This window comes from Hemiscyllium ocellatum, chromosome 47, assembly GCF_020745735.1.
Source record: "Hemiscyllium ocellatum isolate sHemOce1 chromosome 47, sHemOce1.pat.X.cur, whole genome shotgun sequence".
Lineage (NCBI taxonomy): Eukaryota > Metazoa > Chordata > Chondrichthyes > Orectolobiformes > Hemiscylliidae > Hemiscyllium > Hemiscyllium ocellatum.
In genome coordinates this window covers 17475374-17499018 of record NC_083447.1, presented here as the reverse complement: position 1 = coordinate 17499018, position 23645 = coordinate 17475374, and the positions used below count along the sequence as shown (strand labels likewise).

Sequence of the window (23645 nt, the reverse complement as noted above, 5' to 3'; positions counted from 1 at the left end):
GCCTTCTGCTGACATTACTTCTGAAACAGGGGTGCTAAATTAGCCACTTCTGAATCCTCTGGGAGCATTCCTGACTCATCACCTCTAATGCTTCCGAAATTTTGTCAATTATCTCCTTCAGAACCCTGGGTGTCATCCATCCAGTCCAGGTGATTTATCCACCTTCAGACCGTCCAGCTTCCCCAGCAGCCTCTCCTTAGTGATGACCACTACACTCACCTCTGCCCCTCTCGAAGTTCTGGTATACTGCTGGTGTCTTCCACTGTGAAGACTGATGTGAAGTACCTATTCAGTTCCTCTGCCATTTCTATACTCCCCCATTACTACTTCTCCAGCCTCATTTTCCAGTGGTTCAATGTTCACTCTCGCCTCTCACTTACCTTTTAGATAGCTAAATCAAAACTCTTGAAATCTTCTTTTATATTACCAGCTGGCTTACGCTCATATTTCATCTTCTCCTCCCTTATTGCTTTCTTAATTATCCTCTTCTGGTTTTTAACGGCTTCCTAATCCTTTGGTTTCCCACTAACCATCACCACATTGTTTATTCTTTCTTTTGTTTTTACGGCGTTCCTGACTTCCCATGGTTGCCTCATCCTCCTCGGAGTATGATTATTTTCTTCCTTGTGATAAATTTCTGTTATGCCTCCCACATTACTACCAGAAACTCCTGCCATTCCTCCTCCATCATCTTTCCTGCTAGCTGTCCTTCCAATTAATTCTGGGCAGCTCATGTCTTTGTAGTTCCCTTTACTCAATTGTTAAAAAAAATTGCACAATGCCAGGTTATAGTCGAACAGGTTCATTTGGAATCACTGGCTTTCGAAGCTCTGTTTCTTCATCAGGTGGTTGTGGAGCAGAACCATAAGACACAGACTTTATATCAACAGGATTGCAGTGTCATTGAATGTAATGTTAAACACATTTAACTTTTAGATTACTTACAGATTAGATTAGATTAGATTACTTACAGTGTGGAAACAGGCCCTTCGGCCCAGCAAGTCCACACCGACCCACCGAAGTGCAACCCACCCATACCCCTACATTTACTCCTTACCTAACACTACGGGCAATTTAGCATGGCCAATTCACCTGACCCGCACATCTTTGGATTGTGGGAGGAAACCGGAGCACCCGGAGGAAACCCACGCAGACACGGGGAGAATGTGCAAACTCCCTGAGTCGGGAATTGAACCCGGGTCTCAGGCGCTGTGAGACAGCAGTGCTAACCACTGTGCCACCATGCCGCCCATAAGTCTCTCATCTTTTAGAATGACCATGTGAGCCTTCATATGTAACCGAAACTAACACGGTAATTCTTAAAGATGAAAGACGTAAGCTAAATTTATTTACTATAATATCCAATGACACTGCAATCCTGTTGCTATAAACTCTGTGTCTTCTGCTTCTGCTCCACAACCACCTGATGAAGGAGCAGCGCTATGAAAGCTAGTGATTCCAAATTACCCTGTTGGACTATAACCTGGTGGAGTGTGATTTTTAACGTTGCCCACCCCAGTCCAACACTGGCACCTCAAATCATTACTCGATTTTAATACAGTTACATCCGATTCAGATCCTCCCTCTCAATTCTCAATAGTGAATTCTATTATATGATAATCACTGCCCCCTAGGGGTTCCTTCACCTTAGGTTCTCTCATCAAGTCTGCCTCATCACACATCACCAAATTGCTGTTCCCTAATGGGCTTTACCACAAGCTGCTCCATAAAACCATCTCGCAGACATTCCACAAATTTTTTTTCTTGGAATCTGTGACCAACCTGATTTTTCCAGGCCATCTGCACATTGAAATCTCCCATATTCAGTGCAACACATGCCTTTTCTATCTCCTGATTTATTTTCTGACTACTGGTAGAGGTCATGTACACAACTCACATCACGGCCTTTTTTGCTTCGTGAATCCTCAACCCTACCCATACAGTTTCTATGCCTTCCTATCCAATATCATTTCTTGCTAACAAGGCAACCCGATTCTGTCTGCCAGTTGCCTGTCCTTTCAATAGGATATGTATCACTGAGTCAAACAGCATAGAAACAGGCCCTTCGGTCCAACCAGTCCATGCCAAACATAATCTCAAACTAAACTAATCCCACCTGCCCCATATCCCTCCAAACCCCTTCCTATTCATGAACTTATCCAAATGTCTTTTAAACTTGCAATTGCACCCACATCCACCACTTCCTCAGGAAATTCATTCCCTGTGTAAAAAATTTGCTCATGCATTTTTTAAACCTCTCTCCTCTAATTTAAAAATGTGCCACCTTATCTTGACATCCCCCATCCTGGGGAAAAGACACTTACCATTAACTCTCTCAATGCCCCTCATTATCTTATAAACTTCTATCAGGTCACCTCTCAAGCTCCTGTGCTCCAATGAAAAATGTCCCAGCTTATTCAGCCTTTCTTTATTATTCAAACCTTTCATGTCCGGCAAAATCCTGGTAAATCACTTCTGAAACCTCTTCAGCTTAGATAGATAAGATTTCTACAGTGTGGAAACAGGCCCTTTGTCCCAACCAGTCCACACCGACCCTCTGAAGAGTAACCCACCCAGACCCATTTCCCTCTGAATAATGCACCTAACACTCTGAGCAATTTAGCATGGCCAATTCATCTAACCTGCACGTTTTTGGACTGTGGGAGGAAACCCACGAAGATAATAATATCCTTCCTATAAATGTAATTGTAAATTGTTAATTAATATCTTTAAATAATGCATTTCCAAATTAGCAGCTTTATAGTACACATAGTCTAGCTTAGGATCCTGATTATAAGCCTGGACTCCTTAAATCTACATTCCTTCCTGAGAAAAAAATAAATTAAAATTGCTAAATTAGAATAACTTCTGTCATATTCAAAATTGTTCTTCACAAATACAACTAGTATTTTTCCTCCAAATTACTCTTCAGCTGCAATTACAACAGTCAAAAATTTGAACAGTGCTGCAACTTAAGGGAATTTATATTTGCCAGGAATTGGTGTTGGAGAGACTGTTAGGTCTGAAGGTTGATAAGTCCCCAGGGCCTGATGGTCTACATCCCAGGGTACTGAAGGAGGTGGTTCGAGAAATCGTGGATGCCTTGGTAATTATTTTTCAGAGTTCAATAGATTCAGGATCAGTTCCTGCGGATTGGAGGGTGGCTAATGTTGTACCACTTTTTAAGAAAGGTGGGAGAGAGAAAGCAGGAAATTATAGACCAGTTAGTCTGACCTCAGTGGTGGGAAAGATGCTGGAGTCTATTATAAAGAATGAAATATGACAAATCTGGATAGGTCAGAGTCAGCATGGATTTATGAAGGGCAAATCATGCTTGACTAATCTTCTGGAATTTTTTGAGGATGTAAATCTAAAGATGGATGAGGGAGATCTAGTAAATGTAGTGTACCTGGACTTTCAGAAAGCTTTGATAAAGTCCCACATAGGAGGTTAGTGAGCAAAATTAAGGCGCATGGTATTGGGGGCAAAGTACTAACTTGGATTGAAAGTTGGTTGGCTGATAGGAAACAAAATGTAGTGATAAACGGCTCCATTTCAGAATGGCAGGCAGTGACCAGTGAGGTACCGCAGGGATCAGTACTGGGACCGCAGCTTTTTACAATATATGTTAATGATATAGAAGATGGTATTAGTAATAACATTAGCAGATTTGCTGATGATACTAAGCTGGATGGCAGGGTGAAATGTGTGGAGGATGTTAGGAGATTACAGGGTGACCTGGACAGGTTAGATGAGTAATCAGATGCATGGCAGATGCAGTTTAATGTGGATAAATGTATGGTTATCCACTTTGGTGGCAAGAACTGGAAGGCAGATTACTACCTAACTAGAATCAATTTAGGTAAAGGGGCAGTACAAAGAGATCTGGGTGTTCTTGTACACCAGTCAATGAAGATAAGCATGCAGGTACAACAGCTAGTGAAGAAGGCTAATAGCATGCTGGCCTTCATAACAAGAGGGATTGAGTATAGAAGCAAAGAGGTTCTTTTGCAGCTGTACAGGGCCATGGTGAGACCACCTCTGGAGTACTATGTGCAGTCCTGGTCTCCAAATTTGAGGAAAGACATTCTGGCTATTGAGGGAGTGCAGCGTAGGTTCACAAGGTCAATTCCTGGAATGGCGGGATTACCTTACGCTGAAAGACTAGACCAACTATGCTTGTATACCCTTGAGTTTAGAAGACTGAGAGGGGATCTGATTGAGACATATAAGATTATTAAAGGATTGGACACTCTGGAGGCAGGAAATATGTTTCTGCTGATGGGTGAGTGCCGAACCAGAGGACACAGCTTAAAAATACGGGTAGACCATTTAGGACAGAGATGAGGTGAAACTTTTTCACCCAGAGAGTGGTGGCTGTGCGGAATGCTCTGCCCCAGAGGGCAGTGGAGGCCCAGTCTCTGGATTCATTTAGGAAAGAGTTGGATAGAGCTCTCAAAGATAGTGGAATCAAGGGTTATGGAGATAAGGCAGGAACAGGATATTGATTAAGGATGATCAGCCATGATCATACTGAATGGTGGTGCAGGCTTGAAGGGCAGAATGGCCTACTCCTGCACCTATTGCCTATTGTAAAATTAACTGTTATCCTTGCACATTTAATTCCCAGCCCTGATCCCCTCGCAACCATGCCTCTGTGGTACCACACAGAGATATTCCAGGTTTGGAATTCTCATCCACAAATGACAATCAATGCTAGAACAGATCTGAGTTTAAATTTGCACTTGACAATTTTTTGTTAAGAAAGGGTATTAAGGGAAATGGGCCAAAAGCAGACAGGTGGAGTTAGGCCACAGATCAGCCATGACCTCATTCAATGGCCAAGCAGACTCGAAGAGTTGAACCGTCTACTCACAGCTTTAGTCATTCACACCGTGAACAGGAATCGACACCAGCATTAAGATAATGGAGTTGCACTTTTACCAACATTTGCAAAGTACCTAACTTAAATACCCAAAGCCAGTGCTCCAGGTGACAGCAATCTCAAGCCTATATGGTGATGATAGACAAGCAGGAGGCTGGAAGAACATAGCAAGCCAGACAGTGTCAGGAGGTGGAGAAGTCAACGTTTCGGCTATAATGCTTCTTATAGCCTACTTGTCGAACTTGGATTCCAGAGTCTGCAGTTTTTTTTGACTCTACACATTGATGATCTGAACAGCCACAGTGTAATGGGGGTTACAAAGAAAAGCCACAGCAATGACATTGAAAGAAGATCTTCTCGTAGTCTTCGATCCTAACCAGTGGAGAAACCTCCCACTCCTGGACCTTAACAAAAACAAAGAACTGCCAATGTTGGAAATATGAAACAAGGGTGGCACGGTGGCTCAGTGGTTAGCACTGCTGCCTCACAGTGCCAGGGACCTGAGTTCGATCCTGGTCTCGGATGACTGTGTGGAGTTTGCACATTCTCCCCTTGTCTGGGTGGGTCTCCTCCGGGTTCTCCAGTTTCCTCCCATAATCCAAAGACTTGCAGGTCAGGTGAACTGCCCATGGGAAATTGCCCATAGTTTTAGGTGTATTAGTCAAGGGTAAATATAGGGTAGGGAATGGGTCTAGGTGGGTTACTCTTGGGAGGGTCAGTGTGGATTTGTTGGTCCAAGTGGTCTGTTTCCATACATGTAGGACTCCATACATGACTCCCTTGTTGATCTAATCTAAAACAGAAAAGAAAGGATCAAAACTAAAATGGAAGTGGAGTGGAAAGTTACACCATTGCTGAGGATGAGGGAACACTTGCAGCTCTTCTGTCCAATGTCCAGACCGTCTGGTCTTTGCTGCTGGCTTTGTAGAATCACAGAATCCCTACTGTATGGAAGCGGGCCATTTGGCCCATCGAGTCCACACCTACCCTCCAAAGAGTATCCCAACGAGACCTACCCTCCTACCTAACTCTGTAACTCTGCATTTCCCATGGCTAACCCACTAAATCTATACATCCCTGGACACTATGGGCAATTGACGTTGGCCAATCCACCTAACCTCCACATCTTTGGACTGCGGGAGGAAACTGAAACACCCAGAAACAGGGAGAACGTGCAAATTCCACACAGACAGTCACCCGAGGGTGGTATTGAATCCAGCACCCCGTGAAACAGCAGTGCTAACCACTGAGCCACTATGGCGGCCCAACACTCACAGAGAGAGAGGCTTTCAAACAAGAACAGAAATTGCTGAAGAAACACAGCTGTTCAGATGAGGAGTTATAAGACTCAAAACATTAATGCTACTTTCTTCCCACAGATGCTGTCAGAGCTGCTGTGTTTCTTCAGCGATTTCCTTCTTTTCTCAGATCTCCAAGCATCCATTGTTGTTTTATTTGACAGATACTTTTAAGCTGGGTGTCACTTGAAAATTTCAAAGTTGATATTTCAAGTCCAACATACTCAAATTCCTGAGTCCTCTTGCCCCACCATGATTGGAAAGATATTTAAAATCATTCCACATCACAGGAGAACCAGACAGTCGGTGAGTGCTGTTAAACAAAGCAGTTATTCTGCACACAAGCTCTCACAATAAGCCACGCGACTGACTAATCTGCCATTGATGCTCAGAGGTGAATTTCTCTTCAGGCCACCAGGACAAACCACCCACGATTAATGCAACACTGACCCCACACTCAGTCACTCAACCTATCTAACCGGCACTAAAGGTAGGTAGAATTTACAGGGGTACAAGCAGCTCACAGTATTTCCATTGAGGAGTGACCCCAGGACTCTCCATATTAATTCTTAATTCTCTTGTCTCAAAGGCCAAGCGTCTCCTATGTCTGTTTCACCTTGCTTCTGCTCCACTATTTAGCCAAAAATAAATGGATTCTCAAATCCATTTGCTCAACCACTCAAGCAGTACCTCTCTAATTACACTCGATGTATCTGACCTTCAATCACTAACCATCATAGCCACCACTCCATTCACTTAAACTGCTGCAGCTTCTCACCCATGTGATTATCGGCAGCTTCTTAACCAGACAGCTGCTGGACATTGCATCAACAGTGAACTTCCCTACCCACAGACTGACTGCATTAAATTCAATCCACAGGACACTATTCAGCTCTCAGTCCTAGTTTTTGGGTGTCATCCTCTTTGGTTGCCTCACTTTTTGGGCTGAGGGAACAGTTTTCTCTTCTCTACGCATCAAAAGGACATAAAGTCCTTTACACTCTTCCTTAACCTGCCTGAACCCCAATCTTCCCTCTCTTCTCCAAAAAGGGTGCAGTCCACTTGGAGTCATGGAGACGTACAGCACAGAAACAGACTCTTCAGTCCAACTTGTTCACGTCAACCAGATATCCCAACCCAATCTAGTCCCGCTTACCAGCATCCGGTCCATATCCCTCCAAACCCTTCCTATTCATATACCCATCCAGATGCTTTTTAAATACTTTAATTGTACCAGCCTCCACCACTTCCTCTGGCAGCTCATTCCATACACGCACCACCCTCTGTGAGAAAATGTTATCCTTTAGATCTCTTTTATATCTTTCCCCTCTCACCCTAAACCTATGCCCTCCAGTTCTGGACTCCCCACCCCAGGGAAAGGACTTTGTTTATTTACAATAAATGCCGTACAGGAAGGGAGACATTGCTGCTGGGGAGGGAAAATAGTGAAACCCGTAGACCGACTGAACACAGCTTTTACCTGTTGGGATCAAATGGATATGTCACAAACTTTGGGTCAAAGGGAATGTCTGGTAGAGAGTTGCAATACTTCACCCTGCATACCACTCCGGACCTGGAAAAAATAAGAGAAACAACAAGCATTCAGTCATAGAAGTACTCACTGCTGTATCCAGAGCTTGCACCTCCTTCAGCGTGAGGCTACCCTCCCTCTACCCCGACCCTACCAAACCCACTCCCAACCATAACGACAACCTCAAACCCAGCAGGGAACCTAAAACTATTTTAGCCAGTCTCCAGCCTGGAACAATAATGACATGAGAGACTCATTACAGCAGAGATGGTGAAGGGGAATCTGGACTGAAACATGGCATCATGCCCATCTTGCATGACGCCAACTTCACCCACTCTCCCTCATCCCATCCCAGACCAATCAGAAACATGAAGAGGCATGGCAATACCTAAAATATCAAAAGACCATGAAGGCAAGTAGTTACTGAGCCCTGCGAATGAAAGTCAAAGGGAATGGTGACTTGGAGCTGCACCTCAGTCAGTGATGTGCTTGAGCACAGGTCACCAACACTGGCACATGTAACATGTGCTGATTTTCAGCTCAGAGATTCAGAAAGGCCACAGCAGCAACTACAGATCACCACCCAACGATCAAACATAATAGGGGAGTCACAGCACAGAGTCACTAGGACAATGCGTTAAAGACATTGGTTTGAATCCAACTACAGAAGCTGATTGAATTTAAATTCAGTGAATAGATCTAGAATTGTAATGCTGGAATCAATCACTGTGACCATGAAACCATCACTTATTGCTGTGAAAAATCCACTGGATGTCCTTTAGAGGGAAGGGAGTCTGGCCCTATATGTGACTCCAGATCCAGAGCAACATGATCAGCAATTAACTGCCCTCTGAAGTGGCCGAGTAAGACATTCAGCTCCGAGTCAGTCAGGGATTGGTAACAAATTCTCAAATCCCATGAAGAAAAAAAGAAAAGAAAAATCAACTTCAGACAGGCATCGACAATGAGACTATGTGGAGAAAAGGCTGGTGAGAACATGTTTCTGTCCTGGAGGTCTCTGTAAATGTGGGCACATATCCATGAAACCCAAATGTCTGAAAGATCATAGAATCCCTACAGTGCTGAAATAGGCTACTCAGCCCATCGAGTCTGCACCAACCCTCTGAAGAGCATCCCACCCACACCCGGACCCCTGTCCTATCACTATAACTCTACATTTACTTTGGCCAATCCACCTATTTTGCACATTTTGGACTATGGGAGGAAAATCACGCAGACATGGAGAGAACATGCAATCTCAACACAGACAGTCACCCGAGGCTGGAATTGAATCCAGGTCTCTGGTGTTATGATGCAGCAGTGCTAACCACTGAGCCACTGTGCTGCCTTGAAGATATGTCAGTTAATGGTTAGTGTCAAAAAGGTGTGGTGCTGGAAAAGCACAGTTGGTCAATCAGCAACCAAGGAGCAGGAGAGTTGGTGTTTCAAGCCTAAGCTCTTCATCAGGAACATTGACTCTTCTGCTCCTCGAATGCTGCCTGACTGGCTGTGATTTTCCAGCATCGCACCTTTTGACTCTGACCTCTAGCATCTGCAGTCCTCACTTCCTCATAGTTAATGGTTTGTACACAGCACTTAGAACCATCACACAGAATTACTTAGAAGTTAAGCACCGAACAGGCTATTCATCCTCTGTGAACATTTTCCCAACCCTCATTATATTGTTCTATTCCTCTCTCAGGTACTTACCTAGTTTTCTTTTATCCTATTGTATTTGCATCAACCACTCCTGTAATAGCAAGTGCAACATTCTCACCACTCACTGTGTCAGAGAGATTACATTTTAATGTATTTTTATATAAAAGGGGTTTCTCCTGAATTCCTGTTGGATTTATTAGTGTCTATCTCTGTGGAGAGAGAGAGAAAAACAGGATTGATGTTTCAAGTTTAATAATTGAAACTCTTCTTCTCTCCACAGTTGCTGGCAGACCTGCTGAGTTTTGCCAGCCTTTTCTGTTTTTATTTCAAAGTTTTAGCGACTGCAGCATTTTGCTTTTATATTCACGCCCTTCGTTTTGGTTTCCTCAACAAAATGGGGGGACCTCCACTAGTGAATCACGCCTTAACCTCAAAGGCCTCAATCTATCAGCCCCCCTCAGCCTCCTCTTTTTCTCGAGACACATTTTCTGTGTGAATAATTCAACAAGAAAAGGGAGTGTGAAAGGGGAAAGTTGATCGGTTTGACCCCATGCTCGTTAAACAAAAGACTGAAAACATCCACAGTCATCACTTACCTCTCAGGTGCTGCCCGATGTGCATTGGACCTAAAACAAAGAACAACATTGAGGATTCCTGTTCAGATAGAAAGCAAGCCTTTAGTTTATCAGCATCAACTCTAGCTCCATTGACTTCTCTGCAAACAGTTATCGGCCTCGACAAAGCACCGCCCTTCACAGAATCTCAGTCAAAGTTGAACAGTTGCTCAGATGAAATGGTGTGAACTTCAAACTCACCATAGCTCATGACATTTTCCACATAAGATATCATGAAAGAGCACAGTACTGAGACACAACCCGCATCAGTGAGATCCCTGTGCAGTGCACCATTCGGCCCATTGTAACCAATTGTTAGTACAGGCACAATCTGAAACTCATGCCCACTTTCTTCAAAGCCATCTCAGACATAAAAATGTAACCAATTTTAAAATGTTCAATGTTCTCAATGCCTCAGTCTCTTGCTCTGTCCTTTTTATAAAACAATACTGTACACAGTCTCAAACTGTTGTGTAGTATAAATAAATTCATAATTTACTTTGCATTGAATGTAATGATCTTATTATTAAACCAAATTCTTTTTTCTGTGTATCAAACATATATGACAATACAAATTATGAAGAAATGGCCACTTGAATCTGTTCTGCCAATAAAATCATGCACGATATGATTACTCAACATTATGTATTGAAATACATACTTTACTACTTTTAATTTACTGTATTTTTAGTGAGAGATTACCTCTGCCCTTACACCCGCTCCCAAGCTCATTCCTGTGCACTCACGTAAAAGGCAAAACGGGAGAGGAATTTCTGAACCATGTAGAACATAACTTTGTGCATCAACACATTTCCCTTGAGGGAGGAAGCAATACTGAATCTAGTTCTGGGAGCTGAAGTGGGATATGTTTCAGTGGCAAAACATTTGAGATACAGTGATCACAATATCAGTTAGGGTAAAATACAAGATACAGTTGGTCCCTTAACTCCCTGTGGGGGCTGCTGCCTTGGCCTCTGTTGTAGGCACCAACAACTTGTGTCCCAACATTTCTTTCAGTTGGAAAGGCCTCCTCATAGTGCACACTATGAAATGCCCACTATACTCCAACACTGAAGACTGACTGGTAGCAGAGTCTGAGAGAGACACCAGCTCACAAGAATAGAACAAGAATGAGAACAATGGATTAGACTGAAGAACAATGGACAAATTATGACTGGTTAACTGGTGCAGATTAGGAGATCTTGTGGCACAGTAGATCATGCTGCTGAGCCAGAAACTCCAGTGTCAAGTCCCACTTCCTGACTGATAGTCAAGGAAGGAGTCTTCATAACCTGGACAGACACAGGAAGCATTAACATGCAAGTTTCAACATAAGAGTAGGAGGTTTCTTGTCAGAAAGAAAATTGGAGCCTCTACCATTATCCCAGCTCCAAGCTACAACAAGCATGTAGAGTACATGTTTCTACAACAATACAGACACTTGCAGGTATGGGAGATGACTCAGTAGGTTGGATATCTAGTGCGGACAAAATGGTGTCAACAGCACAGGACCTTAACCCATTCTGATTGGTACGGATTCAGGACTTGCCACCTTGCCATACCGGTGGTGGAGGTTGTGGCGCTGTGGGATGAACTTGCCTTCAGGCAGAGAACTGAAGAGGAGGCAGAACTACTGCAGACCAAAGAGTGAGCAACCAACTGGGAAGCTGACTGGACAGAAAAGACTGCAGGAATAAAAGTGGAAAAAATTGGAAACGCAGGTTAGGCAGCAATGTAGAACTAACGTTTCAGGTCGATGACCTTCTTCAGAAACAAGAAACGTGTAATCACAGAAACAAAAGTGAAGCTCTGTATTTGGATGGAAGGCAGGTAGTCCATTGCCCAGTAATCTGAATGGGCAATAGGACCCAGTCCATTGGTCAATGATGGCATAATGCAAAAGAGGATGGCAGTGGGACTGAGGAAAGAAAACCAAAAGTTTGATCGAGAGGGATGCAAACACAGAATCAAGTAGGAACAGCTACCAACTGAACAAATTACAGGACGCTGCTTATAATCTGAATATCGGATATAGCATTGAGTCCAGAATGCTATTAAGTGCCTCACTGAAAAGTGAGATACTTAACCTTGAGCTTCATGAGTACAACACAGGAGGCTGAGATGGAGGATAAATTTAGCTGATGGTGGTCTCAGGAAAACATTAATAGGTATGCACTTTGACCCAATGATTTCCCTCTTGGTGATTGTTTGCCAAGGTAACATAGAGAGCACTAGAACCCAGTGAGTTCCCTCTTGGAGGTCCATTGCCCTGTAATCTGAATGGGCACGAGGATCCAGTGAGCTCCCACTTGGTGGTCCATCGCCTAGTAATCTGAATGGGCACTAGGACCCAGTGAGTTCCCTCTCGGTGGTCCATTGTCCAGTAAACTGAATGGGCACTAGGACCCAGTGAGTTCTCTCATGATGGCCCAATGTCCAGTAATCTGAATGGGCACTAGGAGCCAATGAGTTCCCACTTGGTGGTCCATTGCCCTGTAATCTGAATGGGCACTAGGACCCAGTGAGTTCCCACTTGGTGGTCCATTGCCCTGTAATCTGAATGGGCACTAGGACCCAGTGAGTTCCCACTTGGTGGTCCATTGCCCATGAGCCAACTGTACACTAGGACCCAGTGGGTGCCCGTTTGTTGATCTGTTGATCGGGCTGAGCCGAAAGCCGAAAATGAGAAAACTGAGTTTATGAAAAAGACATCTGCGATCGCAAAAGTAACATCTCATACTTATATATAAATGTAAAACGATTATCTCCGTGTCCTCCTTCCCCGGACTTACCGGTGCCCGTCGTCCCGCTGCGCGTTCTGGATTGTCGGCGCCATGGCCGCACGCCGCGCTGTGGATGCTGGGAACTGTAGGCCCAGGCCTACAACTCCCACAATGCCACACACCACACCCAGAAATCACTGCGGCAACATTGTTGAGTGGTGAAAGGCTGATAGAACTGACCCCGCCCCCAGGCTCTGACCCCGCCTCCAGCATTGGCTCCGCCCCCAGATATTAACCTTTAACTCTCCAGGCACTGCGCCCTACTTCCTATGACTTCTACCCCTTGCAGGCGCTGAGTCCACACCCCAAGGCTCAGCACTCAATTCAATAGAACAGAATCCCTACATTGTGCAAACAGTCCCTTTCCCCTACTATCCTATATTTACCCCTGACTAATGCGCTTAACCTACACATCCCTGAACACTATGGGGCAATTTAGTATGGCCATGGATTGTGGAAGGAGTCCTAGAGAAAACCCACACAGACACGGGGAGAATGTGCAAACTCCACACAGACAGTCGCCTGAGGCTGAAATTGAACCCTGGTGCGAACTGTTGAGCCACCAAGGTTGGCACTCCTCTGACCACCTGACTGGTGTTTTGCTTGCAAGGTAATCAGCAAATCCATCAGTTGGGGTAAAAAATGAGGTCTGCAGATGCTGGAGATCACAGTTGAAAATGTGTTGCTGGTTAAAGCACAGCAGGTCAGGCAGCATCCAAGGAACAGGAAATTCGACGTTTCGGGCATAAGCCCTTCATCAGGAAAGATGAAGGGCTTATGCCCGAAACGTCGAATTTCCTGTTCCTTGGATGCTGCCTGACCTGCTGTGCTTTAACCAGCAAATCCATCAGTTGAGCAACTGTAGTGCTGAAATTTCATGCAAACTCATGGTAGAAACCACATATCCCCAAAAAACCTCATGAATTTCCAGTTAGTCTTCGGGACATGGAACCACTCCAATAAATATAATTTTGCTGCTTTGGCAACATTTATTGTTCCCCTACCATATGCCCGTGTGAGTTACTTGCACTTCTCCAAATGCACTTTAACAAGGTTTATCATCAAATCAACCTGTAAATTTCTAAACAGAGCTTCTAGTTGTTATTTAGAGCGGCTGGTCATGGACTCCTTTGGCCATAAAGTCTGTGATCATGATCTTATCCTCCTCAACCACCTGATGAAGGAGTGGCACTCTGAAAGCTAGTGCTTCCAAGTAAACCTGTTGGACTATAACCTGATGTTGTGTGATTTATAACTTCTAGTTGTTCTAAGTGCTTTTTCCAAATGTCATTGTGTAATAGGACTTCATCAAGGTCAATCACACAGTTAGGAACACTGGCTACACTTGATTCATTAGTCTTTGGAAAGTTGATGAGGTATCTTTCAGACATCTCTTGACATTGGAAAAAGCTGGGATGGCAATGCCTGTACAGTATATCTTTAGCTCTCAGTGTTAAACGAACATCCCAATATTCCTTTAGTAGATCTGTTTTGGTAAGTAAGCCTGCACTGATGATTCTATCAGTTCAATGTTCCAAGCAAAGAATTGGCTATAAGGCATTGTATTGACCTTTCTGCAGTCTATATAAAATCTGGTTGAAACAGCAAGCTTTGTCACCAATACCCAGCCATAATGACTGGGTTTGATGAGATGGTTTTCCAATGTATGTTGCATTTTTGCTTTCACTGAGGCCAATTTTCCGGAATCTAACTGATAAGATAAATAGGAGAGAATTAATTTACATGTTATCAAATGTACACCCTAGTTTGTCCCTAAAATCTCCTTCAATGTCTTTGTTAGATCTCCCTGTAGTTCTGCCCTCTATAGTTAGAATACTTTTCACATCCCCAATATTTCAGTGTCAGCTAACTAGATAGTAGGACGTGAATTGTCAAGCAGCATTTCTGCCTCATCCTCGGGTACGAAGAGAGAGTGGATCAATCTGGGCCATACTCACTGGAATTTAGAAAAATGAGATGGAGAGTCTCATAGAAACCTTTAACATTCTAACAGGACTAGACAGGATAAATTCAGGAAGGATGTTCCTGATGACAGGGGAAACTGGAAGCATGGGTCTAAAGATATGGGATAGGCCAGTTAGGACCGAGATGTTGAGCCCGTGAAATTCTCTGTCACAGAAAGCAGTAGAAGCCAAAACATTGAATATTTCCCAGATAGATTTGCTTCTTAGGGTTGAAGGAATCAAAGGTATGGGGAGAAAGTTGGGTAAGGAGTTAGACAATCAGCTATAACCATATTGAATGCTGGAGGAGATTGAAGGGTTGAACGGCCTGTTCCTAATTCCTAAATTTCCAAATGTTTGTCTAGACTTCAGCTTTTCTCTTTCTCTATCATGCACTGACCTAAAGGTTCATGCAGCGCTAGAGAAATTAGAGAAAATAAAGATGCACATATTGGGAGTTATGGGCAGGTGTGTTCAGATATGGACAGGTGTGTATACATATGAACAGGAGTGTACAGGTATGGGCAGATATGTACAGGTATTGACAGGGCTGTACAGGGAATAGGCAGGTTTTGACAGATATAGACAGATGTGTACAGGTATGGTCAGGTTTGTACAGATATGGACAGGTGTGTACAGGAATGGTCAGGTTTTGACAGATATATACAGGTGTGTACAGGTATGGTCAGGTTTGTACAGCTATGGACTGGTTTGTACAGGTATGGGCAGATGTGTACAGGTATTGACAGGTTTGTACAGATATGGGCAGGTATATACAAGTATGGCAGGTATATACAAGTATGGGCAGGTTTGTACAGGTATTGACAGGTGTGTACAGGTATAGGCAAGTTTGTACAGGTATGGGCAGGCTTGTACAGGTATTGACAGGTGTGTACAGGTATAGGCAGGTTTGTACACCTGTATGGGTGGGTATGTACAGGTATGAGCTGGTTTGTACAGGTATGGGCAGATGTGTACAAGTATGGGCAGGTTTGTGCAGACATGGGCAGGTGTGTATGGGTATGGGCAGGCTTGTACAGGTACTGACAGGTGTGTACAGGTATGGGCAGATGTGTACAAGTATGGGCAGGTGTGTATAGGTATGGGCAGGCTTGTACAGGTATTGACAGGTGTGTACAGGTATGGGAACTTGAGGAACGTTTCAGAGAACACCTCTGGGACACCCGGACCAACCAACCCAACCACCCCTTGGCTCAACACTTCAACTCCCCCTCCCATCCACCAAGGACATGCAGGTCCTTGGACTCCTCTATCCACAGACCATTGCAACATGACGGCTGGAGGAAGAGCGCCTCATCTTCCGCCTAGGAACCCTCCAACCACAAGGGGTGAACTCAGATTTCTCCAGTTTCCTCATTTCCCCTCCCCCCACCTTGTCTCAGTCAAATCCCTCGAACTCAGCACCGCCTTCCTAACCTGCAATCTTCTTCCTGACCTCTCTGCTCTCACCCCCACTCTGGCCTATCACCCTCACCTTGACTCCTTCCACCTATCGCATTTCCAATGCCCCTCCCCCAAGTCCCTCCTCCCTACCTTTTATCTTAGCCTGCTTAGCACACTCCTTATTCCTGAAGAAGGGCTCATGCCTGAAACGTCGATTCTCCTGTTCCTTGGATGCTGCCTGACCTGCTGCACTTTTCCAGCAACACATTTTCAGCTCTGATCTCCAGCATCTGCAGTCCTCACTTTCTCCTCTGTGTACAGGTATAGACAGGTTTGTACAGGTATTGACAGATTTGTACAGGTATGGGCAGATGTGTATTGGTATGGGAAGATGTGTACAGGTATTGATACGTCTGTACAGGTATGAGCAGATGTGTACAGGTATTGATAGATGTGTACAGGTATGGACAGGCATGTACAGGTATTGACAGGTCTATACAGGTATGGGCAGATGTGTACTGGTATTGACAGGTGTGTACAGGTATGGGCAAGTGTGTACAAGTATGGGCAGGCATGTACAGGTATTGACAGATCTATACAGGTATGGGCAGGTTTGTACAGGTATGGGCAGAATGATCCCAGGAATCAGTCTGGTAAATCTTTGTTGCACTCGCTCCATAACCAGAACATCAATCCTCAAATAAGAGGACCAAACTGTACATGGTGTTCCTGGTGTGGTCTTATCAAGACTCTAAAATTGCACTGACACGGCGAGAATTTGTTTCGTTCACCTAGATTCCGCTGGGAATCTGGAACTCACTTCCTGTAAAAGGCCTCTTTCATGGGTATATGAATGGGAAGGGTTTAGTGGGATATGGCCTAAATGCTGGCAAATGGGAATAGGTTAGGTTAGCACACCTGGTCTGTTTCCGTGCTGTACATCTCTACGACTCTAAGCGTGATAGAAGCAGAAACTTCAACTTTTTAAAAAAACTATTTTTATTGAAAATAGATTTTTAATATTACAACAAATACAAAACAATACAAAGAAAGAACACAAAAAAATTAAAAACCCAAACCATCCCCATGTACAAATGTATAAATATATATATAAAAATAGTTTTAAAAACCCCAACTAACTACCAAACTAAATAATAACTAATAAACTAATAAATAACACTAATACAGCTCTGCAAATCAAAACACAAACTCTCAAATATCGAGAGCGTTAATTTTCACATAGTCATACATTCGCAGTTCCCCCCTCTCTGAATATTGGAGTCATAAAACACAATCGTTACAGCTACATAAAATCCCGTATTAGTATGGCAGACAAATCTGTGTCCAGGTAGTCCAAAAAGGGCTGCCATGTCTTCTAGGAATTCTCAGTTTTGTGGTGCACCATACTTGTTAGAAAATCCAAGGGGATATGCTCCATAACAATCTTATGCCAACCCGACAGGCCCAGGGGATTTCCAGACACCCATTCGTTCTTGTGCAGAAAGTGAGGAAGTTGAAAAGTTTTTTTTCTTATGCGCATCTACAGGGAATATACTGGGCAGGCTAAGAATTAAATTGAATTGACCTGAATTGAATTTAATTTACTGTCACTTGTACCGAGGCACAGTGAAAACTGCGAACAATACAGGCAGATCACAGAGTTAAGTAGCATAGATAAGTAAATAATAGGTAAATAATAGGTAAAATAAAAAAAAAACACAGGTACAGGTGAATGCTAAGAGTTTGTGAGTCTGTTCAGTATTCTAACAGCAGTAGGGTGGAAGCTGTTTTGAAACTGTCTGGTGCATGTGTTCAGGCTTCTGTACCTTCTCCCCAATGGTAGAGGTTGTAGAAAAACATTGCCAGGGTGGGATGGATCTTTGAGAATGCTGGCAGCCTTTCCTTGACAGCAGGCCTGGTAGATGGATTCTACAGATGGGAGGTTGGCCTTTGTGATTGTCCGGGCCGAGTTCACCCCTCTCTGTAACCACCTCCGATCTTGAATGGTACAGTTGCCATACCAGGTAGTGATCCATCCAGACAGAATACTCTTGATGGTGCACCTATAAAAGTTGTGGTAGCATTTTTCTTGGGGCCTTGGAGCCGTGCTGATGCATTGTATCAGGTAAGGCACTGAACCTGCTGGGGTTTGACAAAAAAATGAGGATATTGTCCACAGAGAACAAAATCTTATGTCATTTTCACCCCAATTATGGAGCTGAAATATTGGGATCCCTAAGAATGGCCTCTGCCAACGGTTCAATCACCAACATAAAAAGCAATGGTGAAAGGGGACAGCCCTGTCGGCTGCCCCTAAAAATGCTAAAATTGCTTGATCATATCCTATTGGTGATGACCGCAGTGAGAGGGTCACTGTAGAGAATCTCTATCCATCTTATAAAGGCTTCGCCCAAACCTAACCATCTAGATATAAAAGAGGTATAGCCATTTCAGCTCGGTCAAATGCCTTCTCTGCATCTTGAGAAATCACCAATCCCTATATTGACTGTTGTTGACATGCTTGAATTACATTAAGCAGCCTTCTAACATTATTGGAGGATTTGCAGCCTTTTATTAAGCCTATCTGGTCCTCTTTAACAATAGAAGGTAACAGTCTGCAGCCTTAACGCAAGAGTCTTAGAAAGGATTTTAAAGTCAACATTTAAGAGTGAAATGGGCCTGTACGAAGCACAGTCCTCAGCGACCTTTCTTTGAGACGGCGGGAGACGATTATGACTGTACGAGGCATTGAACATGTTGAGAATCGGGCCTGACAACATGCTTATAAATTCCTTCTAGAATTCGCTGGGAAGTCCATCAGGATTGGGCACCTTTCCACTCTGAAGCTGCTTCACAGCCTCCTGTGCCTCTTGTTCTGATGACAGGACATTGCGAAAAGACTCTTGTTCAAGGGTCCTACCTGGAATCTCCGGATCCTTGAGAAAGGACTTGATCTTGGCCCGGCCCTCCTTACAACCCTCAGATTGGGATAATTCAGAGTAAAATCTCTGGAATGCCACATTCATTTTTTTGGAATCGCATGTTAGGTTTGCAGACCTTTCCCTAATCGATGTGATGGCTTTTCCTGGTGAGATATGCTAAGTACTTGCCTGGTTCGTCACCATGCTCATACAACCTTTGTTTTGCAAAGCTCCTTCTTTGCTATCTGAGTGAGCACAGAACTCAATGCAGACCTCAGCGCCGTGGTCCTCTGTAGCTTGGTCCACAAAGGCCTGTCAAAGTAAGCCTTCTCGACTGCCTTCAACCGTGCTTCAAGGAGACGTGGTGTTTGTCCTTTTTACACTTTCTACTAACAGAGGTAGGAGATAACTAACCCCAGGCATAGGCTTTGGTAGTTTCCCAAAGGACAGACAGGCTACTAACCGAGCCTGAGTTAATGTCCAGGAACACTCAAAATTCCGTAGAGAAGTATTCCACAAACTTATTATTCGTTAAGGATAAAGGGATCCATTCGCCAGTGCCTCGGGCCCACTATAGCGTCCTTACTCTTAACCAACAGGTATACTAGAGCATGATCGGAAATGGTAATATTACCAATTATACAAGATCCATCAAGTCAGGGTTGCCACAAGGGTCAGAAAAAAAATCAGTCCTGGTGTGACATCTGTGAGGATTGGAAAAAAATGTAAAATCCCTGCCTGTAGGGTGCAGATGCCTCCAGACATCCACTAACCCTAACTCCACATGCAGATACATTCATTGTTTAGTTATACAGAAGGCATCGGGAGGCCTTTGCACAATCCGTCTACTGTGAGATCCATAAGACAATTAATATCTCACCTGATAATTATATGCCGTCTCTTGAGACTGATCAATTTAGAGAACACATCTACCAGAAACCCCATATTTTTCCCCATTTATCAGGGCTTTGAGGATTACAACCCTCCAGTGTGTGTCTTTAACATAATCTAGTAACTTTAATGGGAAGTTCCTCCTAACCACTCCTCTACTTCTGGTATTAAGAGATGAAAGGTAAACCCAATCAAAGCCATCCTGCTGTAGTTTCAAGTACTCCCTATCATCCACGTGTGTCTCCTGTAATAAAGCAAACCTACTTTTTCTTTTCTAAGACTCGAGAGTACCTTTTTCCTCTTAATTGGTGAGCGATTCCCCTTGATGTTCCAGGTACACCATTTAATCAAGTCATTAGCCAAAACCTTCTGCAGTAACACTTAGAGTCGAGAGAGGAGGAACTTGAATTACAAATTGCCGAGCCTTAGTGTCGCAAGATCCATCAAACATAAAAACTACATAAACTAAAAGCACCACAATTAACAAAGCTATCAAAGACTATATACAACAAAAACTTAAAAACAAACCAACATATGAAGCGCCAAAGGCCAAAGGTGTCATCTGCACATCTCAAAACCCAAGCTCCCATCCCATTCCCAATACTGCAGCCTGGGCATTTCAATACCTGAACTGAGCATAAACTGCCTGGAAGTGGGTATCTGGCCATCCCAACCATTTTCCCTCGTCCTAGCTAGAGCCGTACCACAAACACCAGCAGCAAAGAAAGAAAATACCCCATGGAATAACAATGTGAACAAAGAAGTTATGAACAAAAAAAGGGTAAGTACCCCATCCATCCTTTGGCATAACATAACTTAGAAATTGATGTGCACATACCAATTGCCCCCAGCATAGTTTCCACCAGATTATTACCAATAAAAAAAGAAGAAAGCCCCGACAGGACTTCCTCTTTTTATTTAAAGAAAAATAGAGATATATCCAAACAACTCTACTATTTGTACATATTAAATTATTTAGATTAAGTTAGTTTGTCCACAAAGTCTCTTGCCTTCTCTGATGCATCAAAGAGATGTACAGATCCATCTAAGGTGATCCAAAGCATCACCAGATACCTCAGAGGTTACTAGATCCTGAGCTCCTTCAGTCTTTACTTGATGCCATCATAGGATTTTCTTTCCTGGTTCACTGCAGCTGAGAAGTCCTGGAAGAACATGATCTTAGAACCCTTGTAAGTAGAGCCTTCAGATCCCTAGATTCTGGAAGCTTCCATGATTCTCTCCTTGTCGCTATAGTGATGAAACCACACCAAGATAGTACAAGGACGGTGGTCCAGACCTGACCTCCACACTGTGATCCTGTGAACCCTCTCAATCTTCAAGCCTCTCATTCCAGCTTCCAAATTAAGGAATTTCGGCAACCAGTCCTCAATAAATTCCACTGGTCACTCACTTTTCTCACCTTCCAGCAGACCGACGATCCGAATATTTTTTTCTCCTGCCCCTGTTCTCGAGCTGGTCAAGCAAATTAAGGACCTGCCTCTCCAGACCTGGATCCTATCCTTGGAAGAATCAGTCTCAGCTTCCACCACTTTGACTCTACGTTCTACCTCATTGGTCCTTTTCTCGAGATCTCCCAGCTGCTGTTCATGCTTCTGCGGCATGGTAGAGATCAGGCCCACTTCTCCTCTGTCTGCTTCCTCAACATCTCATGAGATTTCGCAAGTTCCTTTACCAGGACCTAGTAGGAAGTCAAGTCCGACGATCCTGCAGGCTGGGCCGTGGGCCCGGCCTCGGTTGCACTTCGTCCCTTCTTCGGCATCCCTGGTTGGCAAAAACTGAGGTAAGTTGCTCTCTCACAATTTCCTGGGACTCCATAACCTTTGCAGAGTCCCAGGATATTGCAGTGGTCTAGGTAGGGCAGTTTAGGACTTCACCCTGCTTACGATGCGTCGCAGAGCCCTGCAACACGATCTTTCTAGATTGCCACCATCTTGGATTCCCCCCAGAAACCTCACCATTTAAGAAGCATTTAGATGTACACTTGCGATGCCAAAACATACAAAGCGATAGGCCAAGTGGTGGAAATTGGAATTAAAATAATTAGGTGGTTGCTTTGGTTTGGTGCAGACTTGGTGGGCATTTTTCTGTCCTGTTGGTCTCTGTGACCCTATGGTTCGATCCTTGCTCCTGTACACGAGTGTGTGGAGGGTCATGTGGTCTGGCTAGGATGTGACTGAGGATATAAATACCAGAGATCATAGGCAGAAGTTTCCAATTTTCCTAACATGGAAGTTTGTTCAGAGGATGGTGAGTTGAAGATTAGGTTGTTAAAAAAAATATAATGAGCCCTTACCTTTCTTAATAGAGCACTATAAACAAGGAAGTTGTGGTAAACTTTATATCGACAGTCCTCACCTGGACCCTTCATCCTTTCTGGGACACCACACTGTGGGAGAGTCTTCAAACCCTTTGAAAGTGATTCACCAGATTGATGCCAGGAAAGTGGAAGTGAGATTGGAATGGGTGGGATTGTTTCTGATGAGGAGAGATTCAATAATTTAGGCCGATACATGCTAGAGTTTAGAAGGACGAGAGGAGATCGAATTGAGGTATGCAAGATGCCAAAGAGGATTGACAAAGAAAATCAAGAGAAATTTAGAAGAGTATTAAAATTGACTGAAGCTTTGATCAAGTTATCAAATTGGGACACTCCCCAGGAAGTGACCCAACATTACAGATTTAAATCAAATGGGAAAAGAAAAAGAGATGAGTGGCGATAAGAATATTTTCTGTGGTGAAATACCTAAGTCTGGAAGGTCTGGCCTGAAAGGAAAATGATGGACCAGTTTTAACAGTGAACTTCAAAAGGGAATTGAGCTTACAAAGGAACATTTGTGGGAGAAAAGCAAGGGGGTGGAAATTGCTTGTTTGAGGAGAAGGTACAGAATGGCTGGGGTCCGAATAATCTCCCTGTATTGTTGGATTCTTTACCTCATTTATAGAGACCTACCCTTACCCGCATCCCATGTCTATCCACAGTCAGTTGGATTGATTCCACGTAACTAGACTGAAGACACTGGTTACTACAAAGGCTATGGATGCTTATGGTGACAGAACTAAAGAACAAGCGACGTCCTTAGTCAAACTGTTCCAGTGCATCTACTACACCGGTTTCTTCTGACAATATGGAAAGTTGCTCAGGTTTATCCTGTGTACAAGGAGCAGGACAAACCAACCCAGCCCCATGAGTCTACGCTTGACCATCAACAGCACCATGAACAGTGCTACCAAGCTGCACCTACAATGCATTAACCTGTTCACTAATGCTCTGGGTTTTCCCAGGAGGTCTGGGTTTCAAACCTCAATACGACCTTGGTCCAAAAAGCTGAACCCAAAAGATGAGGTGAGGGTGACTCTCCTTGACATTAAGACAGCATTTGACCAAGGATGGCAACAACTAAACCCAGGCCAGGGTGAAGTTACTGAGGTTTGGGGGAATGTGACCAGTGGAGTGCCACAAGGATCTGGGCTGGGCCCTCTACTTTTTGTTGTTTACATAAATGATTTGGATGTGAACATAAGAGGTACAGCTAGTAAGTTTGCAGATGACACCAAAATTGGAGGTGTAGTGGACAGCGAAGAGGGTTACCTCAGATTACAACAGGATCTGGACCAGATGGGCCAATGGGCTGAGAAGTGGAAGATGGAGTTTAATTCAGATAAATGCGAGGTGC

At 43.8% G+C, this 23645-nt stretch overlaps 1 protein-coding gene across 1 annotated transcript in view; it reads right to left on the bottom strand.

The window, feature by feature from the left end:
- Window positions 1-12851, bottom strand: part of paf1 (PAF1 homolog, Paf1/RNA polymerase II complex component) — a 38194-nt gene extending 25343 nt beyond the window's left edge. Inside the window, exons 1-3 of the mRNA XM_060856247.1 lie at window positions 12780-12851; window positions 9970-9999; window positions 7664-7756 (exon numbers count right to left, since the gene is read on the bottom strand). Coding sequence (XP_060712230.1) covers window positions 7664-7756; window positions 9970-9999; window positions 12780-12823 — 167 coding nt within the window. The 5' untranslated portion in view covers window positions 12824-12851. The remainder of the gene's footprint in view (window positions 1-7663; window positions 7757-9969; window positions 10000-12779) is intronic.
- Window positions 12852-23645: the final 10794 nt, after the last annotated feature.